Source organism: Cupressus sempervirens, chromosome 4, assembly GCF_028749045.1.
Source record: "Cupressus sempervirens isolate cs-2001-9-10 chromosome 4, ASM2874904v1, whole genome shotgun sequence".
NCBI lineage: Eukaryota > Viridiplantae > Streptophyta > Pinopsida > Cupressales > Cupressaceae > Cupressus > Cupressus sempervirens.
In genome coordinates, this window is record NC_143121.1 from 87760552 (window position 1) to 87785517 (window position 24966).

Consider the following 24966-nt stretch of genomic DNA (forward strand, 5'->3'; position numbering starts at 1 on the left):
TAGTCTACCGTCCGCGCAAAAGTAGGGTTTGCAGGCGGGTCCCATGGCGTCAGAAAGCGCGTTGAAAACACGTAAATATGTTTCCCCGTTCCCATTTCCCCCCGTCCAAAAAGAAAAAGTAAAATAATTTTTTTTATTACGTGTAAAAAATTCATCGGAAGGGCTGAGATACCATGGATGACATGGCAGAATATACGGACATACGAAGTGTATAATGGAGGGCGTATTTGCATACGAATGTGTGTTGGGAAAGGCTATTTCTCGGAATATCTTGGGCACTTCAACGCCTGGCAAGTTAAGATGCGAGGGTTTGCTTGGAAGTCAGAGTGAATGAAATGCTGCGAAACATGTGGATTTTTGCGGCGGGATTGGCCATGACAGAGCTTTGATCGCCTCTGTCTGGACCTTTTATTTGTTGATCTTCTCTTCTCCGCCGTGGGTTTGAGGAAATCTGAGTGTTTTGTTTTCGCATTTCCCGGCGGATTGGTGAGTGAGTGCTGGTTTTCCGTTTTCTCTGGCAGATTTGGGAGCTTTTTGAGGGGACTGCAATTGTTTTCTGAGCCGGCCAGCGGGAGAGGAAGACTTCGGACTGGTTTGTAGTTTTTTTCTGGGTTTTTGATGAAATTATGACGTTTGGGAAATTCTATATGTTCCTGGCCTCGGAAGATCTGAATGTTTTGAAGTGTGATTTTCTAATTGTTTGAACGTGTTGGTGGGTGTGTTTTGTCTTTTCTTATTAACTGATGAAATTTTGTCTCTTGTGAACGCCGAATTATTCTGTAGCTGCTTACGTTTGAATGAGATTTGAATATTTTACTCTAAAGAGAAAAAATGTAAATAAGACTGTGATGATGATCAGGACTGAGGAACATGCTAGGGACATCTGCTGAAATTAGAGGATTATAGTGTGCAAATAGTAGAAGATTTTTAGGATTAAGAGCTTCAACTGAAATCTGTAGAAATTAGAGGATATTAACAAGAAGCGTGGTTTTGAAATCTGTTTAAATTTGAGGATGTTAATTAAGAAGCATGTGAATGATATCCATTGTAATTGGAACATGTTAAAAGTTGAATGTAAGTACGATAACGTTGTTAGGATCAAGGATTTTACAAGTGACATCAGTTGAGATTACAGTGGGATACTGTAAATTATAAGAAAGCACCAGAAGATTGTCAAGATTAAGAGGTCGTGACTGAAATCTGTTAAAATAAGAGGATAATAGTAGGACAATCTAAATTATTATGCAAACAGCAGAAGATTTTCAAGATTTGAGCATGCGGGTGGATATTAAAATCTGTTTGTTGGTAGTCGTGGGAGGTCTGATTGATTTTGAGTGTCATTAACTAAACGTTTGAACGTGTTGGTGGCTGTCTATTGTCTTCTCTTATTAATTGCTCAAATTTTGTTTCTTATGAATGCCAAAATTTCTGAAGTTGCTCCCGTTTGAATGAAATTTGAGGATTTTACTTTAAGGAAAGAAAAATGTAAATAAGGCTGTAATGATAATCAGGATGGAGAAGCATGCAAGTGAAATCTGCCGAAATCAAAGGATTATGGTGTGGAAATATTGGAAGATTGTTAGGATGAAGGAGCTTCAACTGAAATCTGTAGATATTAGAGGATGTTAATAAGAAGTGTGGGATTGAAATCTTTGAAATTAGAGGATTTTGATTAAGACTCGTGCAAATGACACCAATTGAAATTGGAACATGTTAATAGGAAAATGTAAGTACAAGAACCTTGTTTAAAATCAAGGTTTATGCAAGTGTGATCAGTTGAGATTAGAATAGGATACTGTAAATGAATAGGAAAGTACCAGAAGATTGTCAAGATTAAGAAGTTGTGACCGAAATCTGTTGAAATAATTATAATTGTAGAATGGCCTAAACTATTATGTAATGCAAATAGCAGAAGATTTTCAAATTAGAACATGCAATTGAAATCTTTTGAATTGAAGGTTATTAAAATCTGTGTTGGTGGCCATGGGACATCTGAATATTTTTGAGTGGCTGTCTTTTGTCTTCTTATTAACTTCTGTCTTTTCTCTTCTTATTAACTTCTAAAATCTTGTGTCTTATGAGCACCAAAAATTCTGTAGTTGCTCATGTTTGAATGCGATTTGATAATTTTACTGTGAAGAAAGAAATGTAGATAAGGCTGTTATGATAATCAGGATTTAGGAGCATCCAAGCAAATTCTGCTGAAATTAGAGGATCATAGTATGCAAATATTGGAAGATTGCCAGAGTGAAGGAGCTTCACCTAAAATCTGTAGAAATTAGAAGGCGTTAATTAAGAAGCATATGAATCACATTCATTGAATCGTAACATGTTAATAGGAAAATGTAAATACAAGAACCTTGTTAAGATCAAGGATTATGCAAGTGACATCAGTTGAGAGTAGAGTAGGATATTGTAAATTAATAGAATGCACCAAATAATTGTCAAGATCAAGAAGATGTGACTGGAATCTGTTGAAATAAGAGGATAATAGTAGGATGACTTAAATTACACTGCAAATAGCAGAAGATTTTCAAGATAAGAGCATGTGAGTGAAATTCAAAAGGATTACCAGTTTTAACAACTACTCTTCATTCTCATCTTCTTTCGCACGCTCCCACTTAGTATCCATTTGGGGGGCCTAGAGTGCTAGTATCAGATGTCTTATTAGAATATTGTATTGTTTCTTTAGTTGTCATCTTAGCTAGTCTTTAGTTTATTAAGAAGTTTCTATTGTTTTCTTTAGTTCACGAGTGTTTCTTTTAGGAGCAATGTCTTTGTCAATGTATACAAGGAGCTTTCATCTCCTTTGTTTAATACAACAACATTGATTTTGTTGGAAATATTTAAGACCATGCTATAAGTTACTGAGAGGGGAGGGGTGAATCAGTAGACTTAGATTACTCTGCAAATAGCATAAGATTTTCAAGATAAGAGCATGCGAGTGAAATTCAAAAGGATTACCGGTTTTAGCATCTACTCTTGATTCTCATCTTCTTTCGCATGCTCCCACTTAGTATCCATTTGGGGGGCCTAGAGTGCTAGTATCAGATGTCTTATTAGAATATTGTATTGTTTCTTTAGTTGTCATCTTAGCTAGTCTTTAGTTTATTAAGAAGTTTCTATTGTTGTCTTTAGTTCACGATTGTTTCTTTTAGGAGTAATGTCTTTGTAAATGTATACAAGGAGCTTTCATCTCCTTTGTTTAATACAACAACATTGATTTTGTTGGAAATATTTAGACTATGCTAAGTTACTGAGAGGGGAGGGGTGAATCAGTAACTTTTAAAATTTCTACACCAATTTCAATTTTGAATCCAATAAGTTATTTGACAATTACTTTGGCAGATCTGATCTAATTGCATGCATGTGAAACTGAAAATATAAAAGCATCCACAACACTTAAACACAATGATTTGGTGACCCAGAAACCTTCCAAATAGAAAATAAAACTGGGGTGGGGATGAAACCCACAAAACTTCAATACTGCAGCATAAAGTTGGCCTGTTAAGGCTTACAACGAGCACTTTTGATGATCTGCTCTGTTAGGAGCAATTAGGACTGCTAGGTCCATCTTGTTAGAGGTTTTACAAACACACAATGAAGTATGCACTCTGTTAAGAGATTTAAGAAAGATTGTTAAGTCTACCTTGTGAAAGGATTTTGACTGGTTCACCTGTTAGGATGAAACAGTAGATCTTTGACTTACAACTGGATTGTTGATAGAGATTCCTTAAATGTACTGATCACCTTTCTGTGATAAATATGTCTCTGCTGCTCCTCTTTTGATATGGCCTTCACAATTTACTCTTTATCTGTTGCTTAGCTTCAACTATTCACATTCACATTCTTACATGCTTATTATCATGCATATGGATGTGATACAATACATTATATATATATATATATATATATATATATATATATATATATATATATATATCCAAATTGCAAAATTATAAAGTCAGCCATCATACAGGTTAACACCAATATTACAAAGTCGGCCCAAATGAAGACAGTCGGGTTCTAAAGACTGACTTGGTGAAGTTCTGATACTCGGTGCCCACTGTCATTACTCGACATCGTCATGCACTCGGTAGATGTAGAAGTTCGGTCCATACTAATCACTTCAAGGTAGTCTTGAACTTGGTCTGCACTGGTGACTCGGTAGATGTGTAATCTTGTCATAAATTGAATCACTCGGTAAACATGTAAGCTCGGTTTACACTAGCTTCGCATTACATGAATTGCAAACTTGGTAGAAACAACAATGCTCGGTAACCACTGAACTGCTTGGGTTGAATTGCCAGATTGAATCTGCTCAGTTTGAACTACTGGGCTTCACACTAATTGAATATACTTGGTAACCACTGAAATGCTCGGTAGCTACTGGATTACATGGCAAACACTGTAGACTGTTCAATGAGCTCGGTAGCCATACAAAATCTGAATAAGTGTGTGTCACTAATAATAAACTTGACTAATATGTCAACAGATTTACCATAACACTTCTTGCCACCAAGATTGTTCATGCATGCTCTTTTAGAAAGTTGATGTACCGACAAAACCTAGGATGTCTAGTTCACCCCTAAGAGCCTTCGACTCACCCATGAGTACAATCTGGTCTGTGTTTTTGGTCCGATTTTCCTATGGGTCCGCATAGGGTCTGGCCCATAGGGTGTAGTGTGAACCAGACCACACCCAGTCTAGGGTGGAAAACATGGAACCACCAATAATCTTGGTCTTGCGGATAGTCAAAGTGAGCAACCATTTTTTTTTATAACAAATTTAATTATTTTTTGACAACCACTATTAGGGTCAGAATATGTTGTTGAATATAAAGTTAATGCCCCTTGACCCCATCTTGAGGGCGTTGCCCACGAACCTTTGTTGAAAAATTTGGGGGGAAATTGTGTCGATTAAAGTGGGGAAAAATTAACCTTTGAGTCTAGTTAGGCTCCATATAACATGTTAACAACCTTAAAGAGTGGATTCTAAAGGCTTATGTTGGCTTTTGCTTTCTCGACTTGCACTTGATGAATTTGTAGATTTTGGCACCAATAATGTTATTGATGCAATCAATCCCTTTGGCCTTAGTTCTATTTGTGAGTCAATTGATGCCAATGTAGAAGAAGATGTTGATGATGATGATGATGATGATGAAGAATATTAATAAATTTTTAATCCATTAGTTGAACTTGAAACACTAATACTTGAACTTGATGTTATGATTTATTACTTGACGATTTAATGTTGAACTTGAGTATATGTCAATATGATGCTATGATGGTATGCTCATGATTCTTGATGCTATGATTACAAGTATATGGTGTTTAAATGTTTTTTTTGATACTATGTGACATTCTAGTCTTAACTTATGCCTCGAGGCTTAATGTGTGTGTCTATTTGTTGGTGGGTCGGTCAGTTTGTCCGTCTAACAATCCATCCATCCATCCAAATCCCATTCCAAAATTTTCTTGTACTGATGAACGTATCCTTCATACCCGAACTCGAACTGGAATCCTAGGACAAACCTATCGACATCAAACTTCTTTGTTTTTCTTTGTCAATCAAATTAGGAAGGGGATCCACGGGCATTTGTAATAGAGGGTGAGCTTTGACCATGTCCTTATAGAAGGACAAAGCCCAAAACCTATAGACCATTATTTCGACCATCTCCAAGAATTTTTTTAGTGGCATCCATCCTTGTTGGTTTTGGCATGTTGAAGATTTTCTTTAGTCGGGAATATCAGTTGTCTCTTTGAGGTGCTAAGGAAAATTGTCGTATACTTCATGAATGATGGATATCTATGGAGCTCCATGGCTATAAAGATATATATTGCCCATTTTCTTTTGTGCATTAATTTCTGTAGTTGCTCCAAGGAAAAAAATCTAAATAAGGATGTAATGATAATCAGGATTGAGGAGCATGCAAGCAAAATCTGCTGAAATTAAATGATTACAGTGTGCAAATATTAGAAGATTGTTTGGATTAAGGAGCTTCAATTGAAATTTGTAGATATTAGAGGATATTAGTAAGAAGCGTGGAATTGAAAGTTGTTGAAATTAGAGGATGTTGATTAAGAATCATGCAAATGACATCAATTCAAATTGGAGCATGTTAATTGGGAAATATAAGTACAAGAACCTTGTTAAAATCAAGGATTGTGCAAGTGTAATAAGTTGAGATTAGAATAGGATACTGTAAATTAATAAGAAAGTATCGAAAGATTGTCAAGATTAAGAAGTTGTGACTGAAATCTGTTGAAATAAGAGGATAACAAGGAATGACCTAAATTATTATGCAAATAGCAGTAGTTTACAAGATTAAAACATAAGAGTGAGAAGTCTATTGAATTGAAGGTTATTGATATTTGTTTGTTGGTGGCCATAGAAGATCTCAAATTTTGTCCCTTATGAGTGCCAAAAATTCTATAGTTACTCATGTTTGAATGCGATTTGATAATATTATTGTGAAGAAAAAAATGCAGATAAGGTTGTTAATGATAATTAGGATTTGGGAGCATCCAAGCCAATTTTGCTGAAATTAGAGGATTATGGTATGCAAATATTGGAAGATTGTTCTCAATGAAGGAGCTTCATGTGAAATTTGTAGAAATTAGAAGATGTTAATTAAGAAGCATGCGAATGACATCCATCGAAATTAGAGTATGTTAATAGGAAAATCTCTAAATGTTAACAGGAAAATCTAAATACAAGAACCTTGTTAAGATCAAGGATTATGCAAGTGACATTAGTTGAGATTTGAGTAGGGTACTATAAATTAATAGTAAAGCACCAAAAGATTGTCAAGATCAAGAAGTTGTAACTGAAATCTGTTGAAGAGGATAATAATAGGTCGACTTAAATTATTATGCAAATAGCAAAAGATTTTCAAGATTAGAGCATGCTAGTAAAATTCAAAAGGATTACTAGTCTTAACAACTACTCTTGATTCTCATCTTCTTCCTTGTTTTCCCACTTAGTATCCATTTGGGGTGTCTGGAGTAATAGTATCAAAGGTCTTATTAGAATATTGTAATGTTTATTTAATGGTCATCTTAGTTAGTCTTTAGTTTATTAGGAAGTTTCAATTGTTGTCTTTAGTTCACGATTGTTTCTTTTGAAAGCATGGTCTTTGTAAATCTATACAAGGAGCTTTCATCTCCTTTGTTTAATAAAACAACATTAATTTACCATAATACTTCTTGCCACCAAGATTGTTCCCACGTACTCCTTTAGAAAGTTGATGTACTGACAAACCCTTGGATGCCCAATTCGCCCTCGGACTAGCCACATATACAAACTAGTTTTGGTTCTTGTCTGATCCACTTGTGGGTCCTCACAAGGTTTGGCCCATAGGGGGTCATAAGGTTTGGCTCATAGGGGGTTGTTCGACTTAGACCACACCTAGTTGAACTAGGGTGGAAAATATAGAGCCACCAACAAACTTGGTCCTGCGGATAGTCAAAGTCAACAACCAGGTTTTTTTTTTTGTTGTTGCAAATTTAATTATTTTTTGACGTCCATTGTTAGGGTAGAATATGTTGGTAGATAGAAAGTTAATGATCCTTGACTCGATCTTGGGGGTGTTGCTCCTAAACCTTTGTTGAATAATCTGGGGGGAAATTGCATTGATTAAAGTGGAGAGAAATTAACCTTCAAGTCTTGATTAGGCTCCATTTAACAATGTTTACAACCTTGAAGAATGGATTCAAAAGGCTTATGTTGACTTCCACTCCTCAGCTTGCACTTGATGAATTTGAAGATTTTGACACCAATAATGTTATTGGTGTAGCTGATCCCTTTGGCCTTAGCTTAGTTTGTGAGTCAATTGATGCCACTATAGAAGAAGAAGAAGATGATGATGATGATGATGAAGAATATTGATGAATTTTTAATCCATTAGTTGAACTTGAAACATTTATACTTGAGCTTGATGTTATGATTTATTACTTGACATTTAAAGTTTTGAATTTTTGATGTTGAACTTGAGTATATGTCAATTTGATGCTATGATGTTATGCTCATGATTCACGATTACAAGTTTATAGTGTATAAATGTTTTTACGATACAATGTGACATTCTAGTCTTAACTCATGCTTCTAGGCTTCATAAATATTGTGTTCTTTTACTAACAAAACCAAATCTCTTTTCAAAATTTTGCTATGTTTGTGAACCAATATTTCGTACCTGAACTTGGAATTGAACTCGAACTGGACTTCTAGGACAAACCTATAGACATCAAGCTTCTTTGTTTTCCTTTGTCGACTCAATTAGGAAGGGTATTCACAGGCAGTTGTAATAGAGGGTGAGCTTTGCCCATGTCCTTATAGAAGATCAAAGACCAAACTTGTAGACCACCATTTCCAGATAGTATTGCATATTGACCTCCTTTTTTTCTTTAGTAATTTTTGCATTAGGTACATCACCATGCTCCTCTTCTTGAGCTTGGAGCACCTAAGCAATTACTTGTTTACTTTGTAGGGATGGATTGAGTCGAGGAAGGCTTCTCAAAGAATATTTTTTTTATTGGCATCCATCCTTGTTGGTTTTGGCATGTTGACATTCTTCTTTTCCTTAGTCAATTTTTGCATTAGGAACATCGCCATGCTTCTCTTCCTGGGCTTGGAGTACCTAGGCAATGACTTGTTTGCTTTGTAGGGATCGGTTGAGTCGAGGAAGGCTTCTCCAAGAAAGTTTTTAGTGGCATCCATCCTTGTTGGTTTTGGCATGTTGAAGCTTATCTTTATTCGAGAATGTCATTTGTCTCTTCGAGGTGCTAAGGCAAATTGTTGTATACATCACGAATGATGGATATTTGTGGAGCTTCGTGGCTTATGATAAAGCTATCCACTGCCCATTTTCTCTTGTGTATTAATTCTCTTTTGCCTTGCACATAAATGTGCAAACCTTGAATGTCCTTTCAACTAGTGTCGGCTCTCCATTTTGGGGATTTGTGTCTGCCAAATGTATGCCATCAAATTAATATTTAAATCCACTGCATGTTTAATAGCTTGTCCACCTCAAGATTGCCCTCTTGATAGGTACGGGAGATTTTAAAGTCTTCCAATTCGGTCAATTTGAGCCAAATTCTAGGGAGAATTCTTTTTAGCTATTGATTTGGCCATTTCTCTACTTTGTTGTTTTTTATCCAATTACTGCCAAAATCTTACCATTGTGGACTTTGAGCATATGTAGCACCAAATGAATTGGTGTTACTGGCAGCCCCATAAAAAATGACATTTACCCAATCCTCATTGGAAGTAGTCGATTGGGCATTTGCTCTCAGATTAACAAAAGGATCAACCCAAGACAACCCATAAATCGGGGCTCCTGTCAGTATATTTATGTTTGTATGTATTTCATCATATAGTTTCATGCATACATATATTAATAATATATATCTGCACAATAGGTTAATATTGTAAATTTCCAAATAGAAATTCATGTATTTGGCCATTTTTAATGAAATTTCACCTGTTTATTTATTGATAAAAAATCTTATCCAATGATCCTAATTTAATGGGCAGTGATGGAAGATTATCAAGATTACTTAACATATGAGTTCCATCTTGTTTAAATCATAAGGATTTTGAGGCAAAACTTTTAATTGAATGGGGCTGTTGTGAAAAAATGTTCAGCATTTACAGTGATTTGATTTCTTATTCAGTGAAATGTTATGGTGGTTTTATGGGTAAAGAAGCATAAAAATAAAGTAGCATTAAGTGAATTGTTATCAACTCACAAGATACTGAAAGTGGACCTGAAGAAAAGAAATATAGATTTTAGTAATTTTTTCATTATATGCAGTGATTTGAGAAGCTTCTGTTATAGTGGTAATTTGCAATGTCATTTCATGATGAATAGTTTTTCTTTTTCTGTTTTGGGGAAGATTTTGAACTAGAAACCATCTGAATCAGAGGCAATAATTTTTGTTCCTTTAAGAATAAGGCTTTAGCAAAGAATACTCTTCTTATTTCAAATTTTTAGGTTTATGATATTGATTTGTATATCTGTGAATGATTGTTGTTTAAAATCTCTTTCATACTTAAGATTTTGGATGGAGCCTGTCTTTTTAGTTTATAGCACATGTACTGAAGTGGTTTCTTGATCTGTGGTCTCTTGCAGAGATTTTTGAACTTTGCAAAGTTAGCCTTGATGAAGTTCAAAAATCTCTGAATTTGTTTGATTTCAGAATTTTGTCAACCAATGCTAATTTCCAATTAAAGTCAGAGTGATGTAAAAGTTATTGATAGCTCCGACTTATGAAAATAACTTGCCTGGTTTTTATTGCTCATTTATATTTAAGGGCTCAATGTTTTTGTCTTATGCTGGAATTGTCTTATTGATTCTTGCATGCTTGAAAATTTCAGTTAGTCAACATAACATTACTCTTCTAGAGTGCTGAATTAGGTAAAGAGAATGACTTCTTTTAGAGTTTTTGTTGCTCATTTATATTTAAGTGCTCAATGTTTTTGTCTTATGCTGGAATTGTGTTATTGATTCTTGCACGCTTGAAAATTTCATTTAGTCAACATAATATTACTCTTGTAGAGTGCTGATTTAGGTAAAGAGAATGACTTCTTGTAGAGTTCTAAAATATAACTATAATTTTTTCAAAATAAAATCCAATTGTGAATAAGATTTTGCATTTGAAAGCACACATTTTATGGTCCATCAACCTCACATTCAGTAGGATCATCTTTGACATATGCCTATGATATTTAGATTGAGATAGTCGATATCAAGCTTTAAAAGAAACTGGACCATCTGCATATTTTGATTTGGGGAATCTAAATGATAGTCTTAAAATTATTTCCGTCTTTAAAATGGTTTTTTGAAATCTTTGAGTCTGCTAGTTTTAGGCGAGCTTCCTATTTTTATTTACAGGTCAGGGATTGAGTTGGAACTTTTTAAATTATTAATTTTTGTAGTTATGGAAACCAAGTCGCAAGGTTTGAATTTGAATTCAGGTTTGTCTATCATAAAATTTGGATGAATTTTGGCAAGGGTAAAAATTCGGGAAATTTTTTTTGACATGAAATTGAACACATATATTTACCTATTTTTAAATACAATATTGTCAAATAAGTTTGACATTGCTAAAAAATTAAACTAAATAATTTAATATTATTTTAAAATAAAATAATCTTGTTATAAATAACAGTATTATATTAAATATCATAAAATCCGGAAGAAGTTTGGAAAGGTTAGAATTTCGCTTGAGTTCAAATTTCATGGATGAAATTCAGCAAATCTTGTGACTTAGATGGAAACTACAATGCCATTTATTAAAAACCAGGTCAGAGATTGACTAGGAACTTTGTAAATTAGTAATTTTTTGTAGTTATGGGAACCACAACTGTCATTTATTATATAATGATGTCTGAATTGGAATTTTTGGTAACCTTGCTAAAAATGAAGAAAAGTTTAGATTTGGTAAGGTGCAAAGGAGCATTAGCTAGCTTCATTTTGTTATGTGGATGTTGAGCTTGAAATTGCTCTAGTTTATGGATATTGACAAGGAATTCAGCTCTTTGTAGTTTGCAGAACAAGTTTTCTCTTGGCTGTCAAATGATGATGAAAATTTGAACAAAATTTTCCAAGTGATTTGATTTTAATTTTTCTTTATTGGATTTTATGAATGGCTTACCTACTGTCATTTTTATACAGGTGGGTTTTATTCAAATTGATGGCACCAATTTCATTACCTCCTGGCTTTGGGTTCCATCCAACAGATGAAGAACTCGTTGCTTATTACTTGAAGAGGAAAGTGCATGGTTATAAGATTGAACTGGAGGTTATTCCTGAGGTGGACCTTTACAAATGTGAACCTTGGGATCTACCAGGTGGGTTGTATGTTTTTTACATCAATTAAATTTTGTAATGTTCAATTTGTAAATGTTATGTTAAATTTTCGAGGTTCAATTTGTTAATGCTGAAGTTATTTCAAGGTTTCTGATTGCTCTTTACTTTTTTCTGTAATGGCAAGAACTTTTGGAATTCTGTTTTAATGTTTAAGCACTGCAGTGGTATTCCACTTTAAGCTGTTTGTATATAATTCTACATCCCGACTCCCCCACACCTCTTCCCCCTTCTCTTTATTGCTTGCATTTTTATGTGTGTGTGTGTGTTTTGTATGTGTTTCTCTATATTTGAATATTATATTTTTATGTATATCTTTATGCATATCTTTGTGTATTTCAAAGTATAATTGCATTCTCTTTGCAGCTAGAGACTGTTCAGATGATACAACTCGCCTTTTTCTCTTACAATGCAATAAGTAGTTAGTTTGACAGAGTTTCATTGATTCATAATTTTGGTAGCTATTGTTTCGAGCCAATATCAAACATTTTGGTTTGTTAATTGTTTCGAATTTCTTGTATTTTAAGACAAAGCTTACTTGCTAAGCAATGATGCACATGGGCATTTCTTTAGCCTAGTATTACAAGCCTTGCAATTTGCCCCGAAATTTAATATAAGGAATTGATTTGGTGGAGTTGAGTTGTATTTTGTTCATTTCCGGATAGCCATTCTTTAGAGGCAGTAGCTAAAAGTATTTTTGTTGGGTGGCTGATTTCTTTCAGAAAAGTCATACATGCCAAGCAAAGATCTGCAGTGGCATTTTTTTAGTCCACGTGACAGGAAGTATCCAAATGGCTCGCGTACTAATAGAGCAACTGAAGCTGGCTATTGGAAAGCCACAGGGAAGGACCGTAAAGTTACTTCACAACAACGAATGATTGGGACAAAAAAGACTCTAGTCTTCTATCGAGGTCGTGCTCCTTCTGGAGAACGGACAGATTGGGTTATGCATGAATATCGTTTGGATGAAAGGGAGTGCCGAGGGGCAGGTTTGCAGGTACTACATTTTTGTTTCCATTTGTTTTGTATCAATCCTTAGAATATTTTCCCATTAAGGTTGCTAAATATGTTTTCACTTATATCAGAGCCTCTATTGTAAGTGAGTATTTACAATTGCCTGTATGGTTGTCTGCTGTGGTATTATATAATTATTGTCTATTTACATTACTGTAATGGTCACAGGGAGACAAACCCAATTGCAAGCATTTATGGCAATTGCTGAATTTTTGCAGGATGCCTTTGTGTTATGCCGTGTTTTCAAGAAGAATGGGTTAGGGACAAAGGATGATGACAAAAATCTTGCAACAATTGAGAATAATGATGATTCATTGTCCACAAAGAATGATTCCTCCCCTGGCACACTGGCAGCGCCTTCCCCTGTTGAAGATCAGCCTACAGAAAGGTCACAAAATGTTTTGCAGGAAAATGATGCTAAAGGAAATCTACAATTGCTCCCAGAATCCTACCCTTCTGTGGGCATTGATACTCTTGAAGACGACACAGATATTAATGAGTGGCTGGATATGGTCCTGGATGTCCCTGACCAGAATTCCACTGATGAAGTCATAGACGATACCAGGGTATGTTACCAGTGCTTTTCATCAAGACATTCTATTGTGAATTATTGCCTTTATTTTGCTTTATTTAGCATTGCCAAAAGACCATAATCCTTATATTTGCATTTGCATTTTAGCTCTAGGCCTTTAATGCTTATTGCTATAGCTTCTGTGCTTACATTACCTTCTTCCTTGCAACATATATCCTTACTTTAATTATGTCTGTGAAAAGTTACCGTTTTTCATTCCTTTTCCTCTCCTCGACAACGTCGTGAACAAATGAGATTATTAATGCAAGAGAACTTTCCAAACAATTTCAAAAGATGGTGGGAGAAATTATTCCAAGACTGTCCTGGTATTGATTATAATTTCCTTGTATGAACAATTTATTAAAAGAACTATATTTGAACTTTCTGTTAAAGACATACCGTTATGTTTCAAGTGGATTACATTAGGGCTAACTTCCTAGAAAGTAACTTGTCGGAAAAACAATCTGTGCCACGGCTTACAAATTCTCATTTGAGCAACCAATTTGACAGCTGATTGTGTGTACAAGTTCATATTCCAAGCCTGTCGTCAATTGTAATAATCAATTAAATATTCAAAAAGCACTGATTTTGGCGAATTTTTTGGCCTCTGGGATTATGCTCAAGGTTTTCTTATCCACCATTTGGGTGCAAACTGGAGGCTCATGTGCCACTGTCCAACTGTCAGTTTGACTTTTTGTTGAGTCTGTCATACTGTGCTTCCCATCTATGCCTGTTACCATTCCAATAAATCACAACCCATTCTTGCATCTGCCCATCTTTCTAACTTACAGTTACGAGTCACTCTTTTCTGAATGAAAGAATTGCATGATAGTTTATTTGAAGAACTGCCTTATTTCTGTTTCCTCAATTTGTGTGATGCAATTGCATTTTAGAATTGGTTGAATGCTAAGAGTGAACTAATGCTCAAGCAATTTTTCATTGCTTGACAATAAATCTGGAAATTTGAAGTCCACTTATAATTTCTTTATGAGTTAGAATCGCTGGGAAAGACATACAAGCATTTTAAGTCCAACTAAAAGCTTTGAACTCCATTGTAATAAATAATGGTATTAATTGCATCTGCCATATTCAGTATGAAGTTTTTGGGACAGTGTACCAAGTGAGGTACAGATGGAAGAGAATTGTAATTACATGAGCCCTTTGCTTGGTCTCTAATATTTACCATTGTGGTAAGTGCAATATTTTTTTTGGCCCATCTTTAAATACAACTGTACAACCAATTAAATCATGAGTCTGAATTAAACAAATAAGACGAGCATATTTTTATTTTATTTTATTCTGCTGTGTATGATTATCCAAGGTCTTCCACTGCACCTGCTTAAACTGCATTTGGCTTGTTCCGTATTGATGAGATATGTTATAACAGGTCTGCTTGTTTTACGAACTCAACCTTTAGTTACTGACTTTAAAAAGTCTGAATTTTGTTCTGATGTGTGCTTTGAGAAAAGTTTTACACCTTGATTCTCCTGTGGATACAAAACTATGTTGAAATCGTGTCCTATAATTAAAAAGTATTTTCCAAAATTCTGTTGCATTGCCTAAAAGTTCTCAAGATAGTAGCTTTTAGATGTAAAAGTACATAAACTTATACTGATATATAAATTTAAATCATGTTGATGTGGGTGAAAGTAAAACAATCCAGCAGTTCCCCAAATATCTGGATGCTACTGAACATTTGCTATGAAGTGTAGGATTCATCAGTAATCGATTGCACTAAGGGTTTGGTAAAAACTCCCTGTGACTTTTTCAATGCACAGTTTGTAGGATACATATAAGTCTGCACGGCCCAAGGTTTGTAGTTGATGATGTGTGTTTTGTGACACTCCCCCAACACTATAAAATACTAATCCTCTCTTGAACAAGGAAACCTCAAATGCTAAATAATGTAAAACTGTGTGATCAAGTAAGGAAACCCCAAAGTTTACACTGCAATCGACTCTGTGTTATTGCTGGTAAGACACAAAGGGACTTATGCAATTGTTTTTGTGTTTAATCAGCTTTTTCCCTCGAAGTGATTGGACCTCGAAAATCAAACTTGACTCAAACCTTTAATAAAAGATAAAATGAGACAAGGGTTTAGAGAAATCTGAAATGCTTTTAACACCCAAGGACAATGATTAATGGATGATGCTTAGATACATGGATTCCTTAGGCTTTGCTTTGTCATGAGGAAACAACTACACAAAACTGATGCAATTTTCAAAGGTAACAATTTTTTTTTGTATTTAAACATTCATCCAAATACCCAATATTAGTGCAATCCAAAAGAACATTCACAATCAAACTAGTGCTTATGTGGGTTCGAATTAAGCATACACTGGAATTTGCAATCAACAAACTACAAATGGTATGAACCAAATAATTCATTACACATCTCCACAATTTGCAATTGAAACCAATGAATCCAATTAAAACTTCAGAAGTAGAAACCATGCAAAATGTTGAAACAACACACAAAGACCCAACTTATCTTCAATGAAAGTTGTACATTAGTTTCAACATATTCATGGCCATAATCTTTGATCCCCTCCTCCTATTGCTACTTGCTAATGATTAATCTTCTAATGACTAATAAATGAGTAGGCCAAGCCTTCTATAGACCCCTCAATTGCAAATGAAGTACTCAGATTGATTCTAAATCAACAACCAAGATAATTCAATGGAAACCCTAATGGGGATAGTTGCAACTACCACCTACGTGCACTTAACGCCATCCAACTTCTGGAGGAATCAGTGAGAAAGTTGATTTTAGTATTGCATTAGATACCTACAACATGTCTAGTTGTTGATGAGTCGGATTCGATGTACTTGGACATGTTGATTAGTTGGAGTTTGAGTAGGCACCACCTTAGCATGTATATCTTGTCTTATTTCGTACTTCATCAGAAAGAAGTCTTTACATTTTCAGCAATATTGCTTGATAGTGGACGTTTTAAAGCTTTTTGACTGATTGTAATGGTTCATATTCCCAAATTGCTACATCTCCACAAATGTTCTTTGTTGTTTTTGGATTCTTCTTTCTTCGTTGTTTGAAGCTGTCCCTGTCTTGAAGCTCGTAACGTTGAAACCACCTCCATGAATTCAGGTTCCAAATTCTTTCTTTTGGGTTTTTTGAGTCCATGTAGTAGTTGATGTCTACTTATGTTGATTCTTGGATTTTGAAATGAACAAGGATTTATTTAGCATCTCTCACTTGGGAAGCAATTTCCTTCCTCTCTCTTGATTTTCTTCCCCTGCATGCATGATTTGAATACCTTAAGCTAGTCCTCTTCATTCTTCATGATTATGATCTTTGGCATAGTTATTGACTTCACACCATTTTGCCTTTCTTTTCCATCATCTCAAATGCCTTAATGTTGCCCTTCATTGATCTTATCCTCCTTCATGTTGCTGAGATCTCTTTCACTATCATTCCATGTAATCATTTCTGCAAAAGACAAGAGGATACTTGTATAATGAGTGATTGCATTCCAAAACCCTTGAGCAAAATGCAAGCAAATTGGGATAAGGAAATTAGAAGCTTAAAGCTTCTCTGTAAATTCTTTTTGAAATTCTTGAAAGGATTTTGATGATAATCATTGGTCAACACATAACTTCAATAGCAATTTCACAAGATTTCTTTCACAAACGTTTCTAGTATCTGGAAATGCATCAAGCTTGTGAGCAAACCCTTCTTGCATCTTAAAATTGCATTTTCTAAGAAGCGGGATTTCCATGTTTAGTTGAAAATGGTGGCGTTATGTAGCATTTTAGCTGGAAATACTGGTGGGATTTCTTGTTTTGGGTGGAAATGCTGGTGGGATTTAATGTTTTAACGGAAAATGATGATTGAAAATCTACTTTTAACCTGGAATTGATGGTGAAAAATCAACTTTTGGCTGGAAATGCAAGTGGAATTTCTTTAGGAAAAAACTAAAATTTGAGCAGGAATTCTAAGAATTTTTCATCAATGCTTCGAATTCTCTTGAATTTTTTGTTTTTGAAGTATAAGGTTTTTGTAGAGACTTTGTTTTTCATTTCAAAATTGGAACATTTAATTTCTCATCATTTAGCCTTTTTCCAATTATTGAGTTTTCATTTCACAAATTTCAATTTGACACCTCGATTCCCACCTGACAACTACTTTTAAGCTGGAATTGATGGTGAAAAATCAACTTTTGGCTGGAAATGCAAGTGGAATTCTAAGGAAAAAACTAAAATTTGAGCAGGAATTCTAAGAATTTTTCATCAATGCTTGGAATTCTCTTGAATTTTTTTGTTTTTGAAGTATAAGGTTTTTGTAGAGACTTTGTTTTCCTTTTCAAAATTGGAATATTTAATTTCTCATCATTTAGCCTTTTTCCAATTATTGAGTTTTCATTTCACAAATTACAATTTGACACCTCGATTCCCACCTGACAACATTTTGACATCATTTTGCAACTTTGATGACATTTTGCAACATTTTGCAACATTTTGACAACTTTTATTCTATTGAAATGTTTATAATTTCGCCCTCAATTCTTATTTTTGACACGAAGTCTTCAACTCTGTACTTATTAAACAATTTGCATGATATCGCTCCATTTCTCATACTTAGGCCTTTTCTTGGATCTTTGCAATTTGGACAAGGACATCTACATTTATAATCCCGAATTTCATATTTCAAACATGGATTTCTTATATAATTGTCATCTCTACTTAAGAAAGGATTAAAGGGGAACCTTGATGTAGAGGCTTCTCCCTTCCAAATTTCAACCTAGGAATTCTTGACTTGACTCACCCATTCCCTAAGAGCTAGGAGACTAAGAAAATGTTGCTAAGCACAGGACAACCATGCTAAACACTAATCTAGAAAGTGAAAAAGAGGGGGTCCACATTTGCAGTGGGGTGTGTGTGTTTACAACTTTAGAACACAACAGTAGTCTCTGATTTCTTAAGAGGATATTTTATGTTTCTTTAAGTTTCCAAGATGGCTATACACTATCGGTTATGGCAAAATCTTTCCCAAAATTTGATGATGTTTATTTGAATAGTTTCATTTTAAACGCACTAAAAGATGCTGACATTTTGGAAGGTAAAATACAATGTGCTAAGTTTGCAATGACAGTTCTCCCCATTTATCTTTTTAGGGATTTTTAGTGTTATATTGTGTAATAGATTACCATTTAAATTTTTAATGCATTAAATGAAAAAGACAGGTCACCTACAAGTCCAAAGTCTCTGGGATGTTTGTGACGTCATCTGGACTTTAAGGGACTCTTCCCATGGAATGAAAAGATATTTTAAAATGAATTATTCCTGTAATAATTTAACTTTTCTAACAAATGAAGTTTATTTGTTTGACAATGTTGGATATGTTTTAAATTCTGATGAAATATTCTGGTATACAAATCCTCAATTGACTGGAAGGGAAAAAGATTGTCAATTTCATTATCTTGGATTTTATTTCAGGTTAATTTGAACTGGGAAGGTTCAGATTTGCAACAAATTGCTGCATATCCTCAGGTAGACAGGCAGAGTTTAGTCAGCTCAAATTTTGTGGAGTCTGGTCTTGTGGATAAATATCAGTTATTTAATACTGTAAATGGACCTTATGAAGAATCAAAATTTATAGAAGAATTAGCAAATGCTGCTCAAGCATCCCAGGCAGATAATTCTCACCAACTGGATTATTTCTTTGATCTCGACTTTACCGATTTTAATCAAGTTTTGGAGGGAGGAGAGTACGTTGAACTTGATGATTTCTTAATTTCTCCAGAGGAGCTACAGGATAATAATTCTTCTCCAGTGCAGGTTGATTGCCATGCTGATCTCATGGCTGCTGAAGTCCAATTGCGTCCCCGAAAAGAGAAATGTTGGCAGGAAACAGTTCCAGAGGATTTGCTGAGTCAGTTTACTGCTAAGAAAAGGATCCGTCTGCAGATTTACCGAGAAGATTATGCTGAACAATACCAAGAAGATATGTACATAAGCCGCCCTCAGACAGGATTGGGCAATCTGGATATAAGTGATTCAGTGTATGATCCAAAAGAGAAAAAAGTGCTTCTTGATACCTTAAACAGCAAGACTCAGAACTCAGAGGTATGTGCATTTACTTTCTTAACAATATAGGGTAGAAATTAGGTAGCTCTTGCATCTGTCTGAATTATGTTCTGGCAGCATCCATAAATGCCTTCACTTATCCAAATTAGTCATACGAGCTGGTTTTCTTTATGCGTTATGTCTTGTTAACTGACATTCTGTGATGCACGTGGTTCAGCCTGGAACACCACACCATAAACGCGCACCAGCAACTGTGTCAAGAGAAATGGGCAGCATCAGAGATGGTAATTTCTTGTCTGGGAGCCTCAACTATTCCTTTGCATAGTCACCTCACTTACCGGTGCCCTGCAATTTTTATGATAGATTAAGAATTTATTCTGTTTACTAACTGATTTTATTCTTATATTGCAGGTCCTCTGCATGACCATTGTGAAGGTGGTGGGCTTGATATGAAGCTCTGCAAAGCTAGTTCTGTTGGAGGTAGAGACAGGTCATTGCCAGGAGATGCCACCCAGCCTGAAAATATTAAAGCAGATTTGGTACAGTCAAATGTTCATAGAATCAACAGTCCCTCTCCTGATTTACTGCAAGATACTGTTGATATTCAGAATAAATTTATAATTAATCATGTTGTGTACCCTATGCCCTCACAGGCTTGCACATATGGTCTATCTCTGAATCCTAAGATCTCAGAGATAGTCGAGATGTCTGCAAATTCCTTACTCACAACTTCAAAACTTGTGAGCAATGGTGTAGATAAGCACCAGTTACAGCACCAGAAGATGATTTCAGTTAATGAATCTGGAATTTCCAATCCTGACATAGTTGGTCAAATTCAGGTGGAACAACATTTATCAGAGGTCAATAAGAATTCAACTACAACTGCTAACACTGGAATCCCAAAATATAACTTTGAATCATCAAAAAGTGATCCAGAGCTGCAAGGCATGTACCATTATTCAAGTGATTCAATAACTGGATCTGAGGTACTAGCCTGCCCAAGAACTTCATCTGGAGAGCCTTATCCAGAAAAGACAGAATCAATCCAAAACTCATCAGAAGTGGATTCCGTTGGAGAACCGAAACCCTCAACAGGAATTTCAAAATTGTGGCAGCGTATTCCTTCTTATGCCTCTTCTGTGATGGGGTATCTAGCTAAGTTAAAACTTGTAAAAGCTATTCTACCTTCAAAAGTTGCCAGTACTTCTGGTCCGAAGAAGGCTGCTGCTGTTAGTGCTCACAGCAAAGGTACCATGCTGACTTGCACCTGCATGAAAGAAAGAGCAGAGCTGGCTGAATCAAAAATCACATCATCACAATTGATACACAGAGTGAAACCTAGATCAAATCCAATAATCCCAGATGGTAAAATGAAGGCAATGGATGCTGCACTGGAGCCTTGTGATTGTTGTGTAGATCAGCACATTAGTGGTGCTCTTGAAAATTTGGAGCAAACATCCAGCACTCTTAATCATCTATCTTATTTTCTAAACAGAACTGGACCAACAGGCTCTAATAAGATGATTGTAATGGCATGCCTTCTGGGAGCTGCATTTTTGTTGAAGTTTTCCTCTCTGTTACAGGGTGTCTGGCGTTTTGCAAGACGCATATCAGTGATCATCTTCCAGTAGCCACTGCCCTGTGCAACATGTAATTTAATTTGGGTAATGATTTACTTTCTTATACCTTGCTAGTAGGGTTAATATGATAATGAACTGTTCTTTTATAAATATTTGTTGCCATATTATTTAGGCTTATGGCAAATACTGTTATTGTTATTAGAATAGATTTCCTCATTGTTAGTACAATTTGAGGATACCTTGTAAATAAGTCTGTGTCTGGTCTTGACTTCCTTATGGATCAGAGTTATATTTTGCAAAAGACTGTACTTTTTTGAACAACCTATACTTGGGAAGTTTGCTTCTGTTATCAATAGAACTGAAGGCCATATGATAAGAACACCATTTGTTCCATGAGAGGTAAATAGGTTTTGTGTGATGAGTTCCATATCTTTAATCATGTGTCTCTTCTTTGTTTTTGCCTTCATTACACATAATGTTTTCTATATATACTATTTTGTGACTGTTACACAACTGGGAGTTCAAACATAAACTGGTGACAATGCGCCATCATGGAAGGGAAATGTCCTTTTCTGATTTTTTGTTAACAGAAAAATAGTACCAGCCATCAATGTTTCTTTTAACTGCTGTTGTTACGGTAATTTTAGTCTTATTTTTGCTTCTTTACATTCCTTGAGTGTTTGCAGACATTTGTTAGTCAGGAATTCAAATTCTTGTTCTTTGCTATCGTGGCAAGCAGCAAATTACACGATCCTCATGAATCGATCACCATATTTTGTTCCATGAATTGAACCATTTTGAATCAGAAAATATTGTTGTGTTTTTTAGTTAGAATGTTGCTTTTATTTTCCAGACACAGCTGCTGGTTTGTGATCTATGCCAATGCTTCACATTATTTTTTTTGTTCATCTCGAACTCGATAGTTTTATTGCAAATGAATGCTAAATTGCAAGCAGCATGTCTACGTATACAGGATGCCCCATCTTCCTGGGATCATTAGACTTGAGAAGCAATTAGGACCTCAATTGGCATTGGTTTCAGTGTACCAAAGTTGGTGGCAGTTTGTAATAACAATAAAATGATGGGAATCTTCTGTCAGTTTGGAACGGAAAAGGGGTAGTACAGAGACTAGACACACAAGATATCATCACATAGCTCGAAAGAGTTAAAATGATTCTTTATTCCTGATTCAGAATCCAGACTACTAGATCTGCCAAAGTTAGCTAATGATAAACATTGATGTTACCTGAATGATGACGTTAGAAATGGACAGTAAGCTCTAACATTCCATGAGTCGAGGGAAGTAAGCAATATTACAGTAGTTTAGTTCCGGCAATGAAAAACAGTAGTTGAGCAAATATGACAGGGAGTGCTTTGCACACCAATAGAAATACCTAGCACTGGCTCAAAAAACTCCATGGGCCTTGGAATATAAAATATGGTGGCAATTGGAGAAGTAGAGAACAGCACTATCTCATATTCCTGTTTTAAGAATTTCCTCAAAATGCTTTCTTTGGCTTCAGATTATGAAGATTGGATTATGAAGACAGTTGTATACATTCTGTATTAGAAATTTAGCAAAGGAGAGTAAAACAAGTAGTGCTGAATTCATTTGATCGACATTTGCTAATCAGACTGCCAAGACAAGACTGACTTCTTTGTCAATTGATACTACTAGTGCCCGCCTGGCTGAATTGGAGTAAACAAATAAACTGTAGGGTGTTTTGCCTGCTGTATGTGTGAAATGGAAAAACTAACTCCAAATTATTTATAATACTGCGTTGGATACAATAATTTTGGAAGCCTGAAATTGATCACATTTACGGTACATTTTTAAACCGTATAAACACAGAATACAAGAATTATAGATTGTGAGTTTGCTATGAAGTTCTTGTGGCAATAAAGTTTTTCCCGGCTTTGGTGCCTATTGTAGTAGCTCATGTAAATATTGCAATTCTTCTGTGCATGTTGATCATTAGGAAGGACTTGATATAAAATTGGAATATCTACTTCTTTATATAGTAAGCCATGCATTGTGAAATACAAAATCTACGAGTAGCATAGTTTGGTTGTTTGAATTGAGGTCACAATCTTATTTAACTGTAAACATAATTCATTCCAAGGGATTGGTTCACATTTGTAGACGTCTTATTTACCATTTTGGTTTAGATACATGGTGTGTAATTAGGGTGGATTTGTACTCTTTTGAAAGCTCAAAATTTAAGATAAATTCGTACATTATGTTGTTGTAAGGTCAAGACCCCAATTTTTTATTACTTATCAAAGGCTGACTGAGCAGTCTTACCATAGAACATTTATGATACTATTTTAGAAGTTCACATCATCTAAGGCTGAGTTGCATGTTCACTGATTTTGCTTAATGTTTTAATGTTGAATTGGTCCTCCAGAGGTTTTATCAGAATATGAAATAACATCTAAAAGTTCACAAGTTGGTTGGATTCAAAATCTTCTAGGTGTTGTTCAAAAGTGAATGTGATTGAAACAAGTTCTATTTTAGGTTAAAAACAAAATATACTATGAAAGTTTTAGATTATATGTTGGGAAACAATGTGAATATGTTGCAATGACATTTTTGAATTGTATAAAAATATGGAATATAATTTGATTGCATAGAATCAACAAAAATAAAACTAATAAATGACATGGACATAGGATATAAGTGGAGAAACACTTATAGCAAAACACTTACACAGAAAGAGGATAAGTGTCTATTTTTAACACTTAGACATCTAAGTCACAAAACTCTCCTCTCTTCTCTATGACAGCAATAGGGAAACACTCAAGGTGTCTATGAATTGAACTCATGAAACAACTATCTCGTGCCTCCAATTTAGAAAGAAATGTGAGAATTTTCCAAAATAACATACTATCAAATTATGATAAAATATTAAATATTTCACATCTAAAATGAAGAGGGTCTTTTGAAATTAGTAAATGTTGATTGCCAGAAAGTCACCAGTAGCAAAAACAATCTTTGTGAAAGTAGTAAAAACAATCTTTGTGAAAATAATATGATTATTTTCACATAATTCAAAAAGAAAAATAAATATATGCAAACAACACCATATTTAATTTAATTTGATATTGTGTTCCACCAAAATAGGCACGCCATTTTCAGTTCGCATCATGCATTCCACATATTATTAGTACTTTTGGAATATGCCAAGGTGTACTAACTTGTGGAATATGCCAAGGTGTACTAAATTGCCCATTTCTTGCAACATGAGATTTTTACTTAAGGACATTGTGATAGCCTATGATAAATTTTTATGACGTGTAAGAGTCAACAGTAGAGGAATTTATTGAGAATATTAACATGATGTATACCATTTACATGATTTGAGGAGATTGCGAAGCTAAAAAAAAGTGCTATATTTGGGGTGTTCATGGTGACATATGAAAGAAGTAAATAATTTTCTATTAAATAGTGGATTGTATTCTACAGGGTTGTTGAATAGCTTCTACCCAATATTGGTGCTACATGCGAGTCTCGTTTTAAAGTCGTGGCTTTGAGTTTAATTTGATAGTTTGTATATTTGAATATTATATAAATTGGTGTTCGAGGAAGTAGTTTGAGTATGGGAATTTATAGGTGCACACGTATCGTTGAAATGCCACTAAAATTAATTCAAGTTTAATTATTGGTAAAATATTGATGTAAAGACTTGCATTGCAACTTGCATGTTGTGATCTTTTAATTTCATTAACATGTCTATGTAGGTTTTGAGTTTTTTTTCCATGATTTTACTATTTATTATTTTATTGTGTTCTTTTGTCTTCCTATAATAATTATAGATTGTATATTATTTCTTTAGTATTGATGAATAAGGATATTTTTATACAGATTACTTTCTTTCAAGTAATAT

At 34.7% G+C, this 24966-nt stretch overlaps 1 protein-coding gene across 6 annotated transcripts; it reads left to right on the plus strand.

Moving 5' to 3' along the window:
- Nucleotides 1–287: 287 nt before the first annotated feature.
- On the plus strand, nucleotides 288–21458 carry LOC149560047 (uncharacterized). Of its 6 annotated transcripts, XM_089824432.1 has the most exons (9): nucleotides 288–592; nucleotides 11678–11853; nucleotides 12592–12866; nucleotides 13102–13449; nucleotides 18909–18962; nucleotides 19251–19538; nucleotides 19717–19783; nucleotides 19911–20038; nucleotides 20153–21458. In XM_089824432.1, exons 2-9 carry the CDS (start codon nucleotides 11697–11699, stop codon nucleotides 21128–21130), a joined length of 2295 nt encoding a protein of 764 aa, XP_089680558.1. In that variant the 5' UTR covers nucleotides 288–592; nucleotides 11678–11696; the 3' UTR covers nucleotides 21131–21458. The 6 variants fall into 6 exon arrangements, with proteins under 6 accessions (XP_089680558.1, XP_089680554.1, XP_089680556.1 ...); XM_089824428.1 differs by having other exon boundaries at nucleotides 18909–19538; XM_089824430.1 differs by having other exon boundaries at nucleotides 19911–21458.
- Nucleotides 21459–24966: the final 3508 nt, after the last annotated feature.

Coding starts and splice junctions, on each gene's coding strand:
- LOC149560047 (XM_089824427.1), top strand. CDS start 11,697: ATGGCACCAATTTCATTACCTCCTGGCTTTGGGTTCCATCCAACAGAT. Junction 19,539..19,716: donor GCAAGACTCAGAACTCAGAG/GTATGTGCATTT, acceptor CACGTGGTTCAG/CCTGGAACACCACACCATAA. Junction 19,784..19,910: donor AATGGGCAGCATCAGAGATG/GTAATTTCTTGT, acceptor CTTATATTGCAG/GTCCTCTGCATGACCATTGT.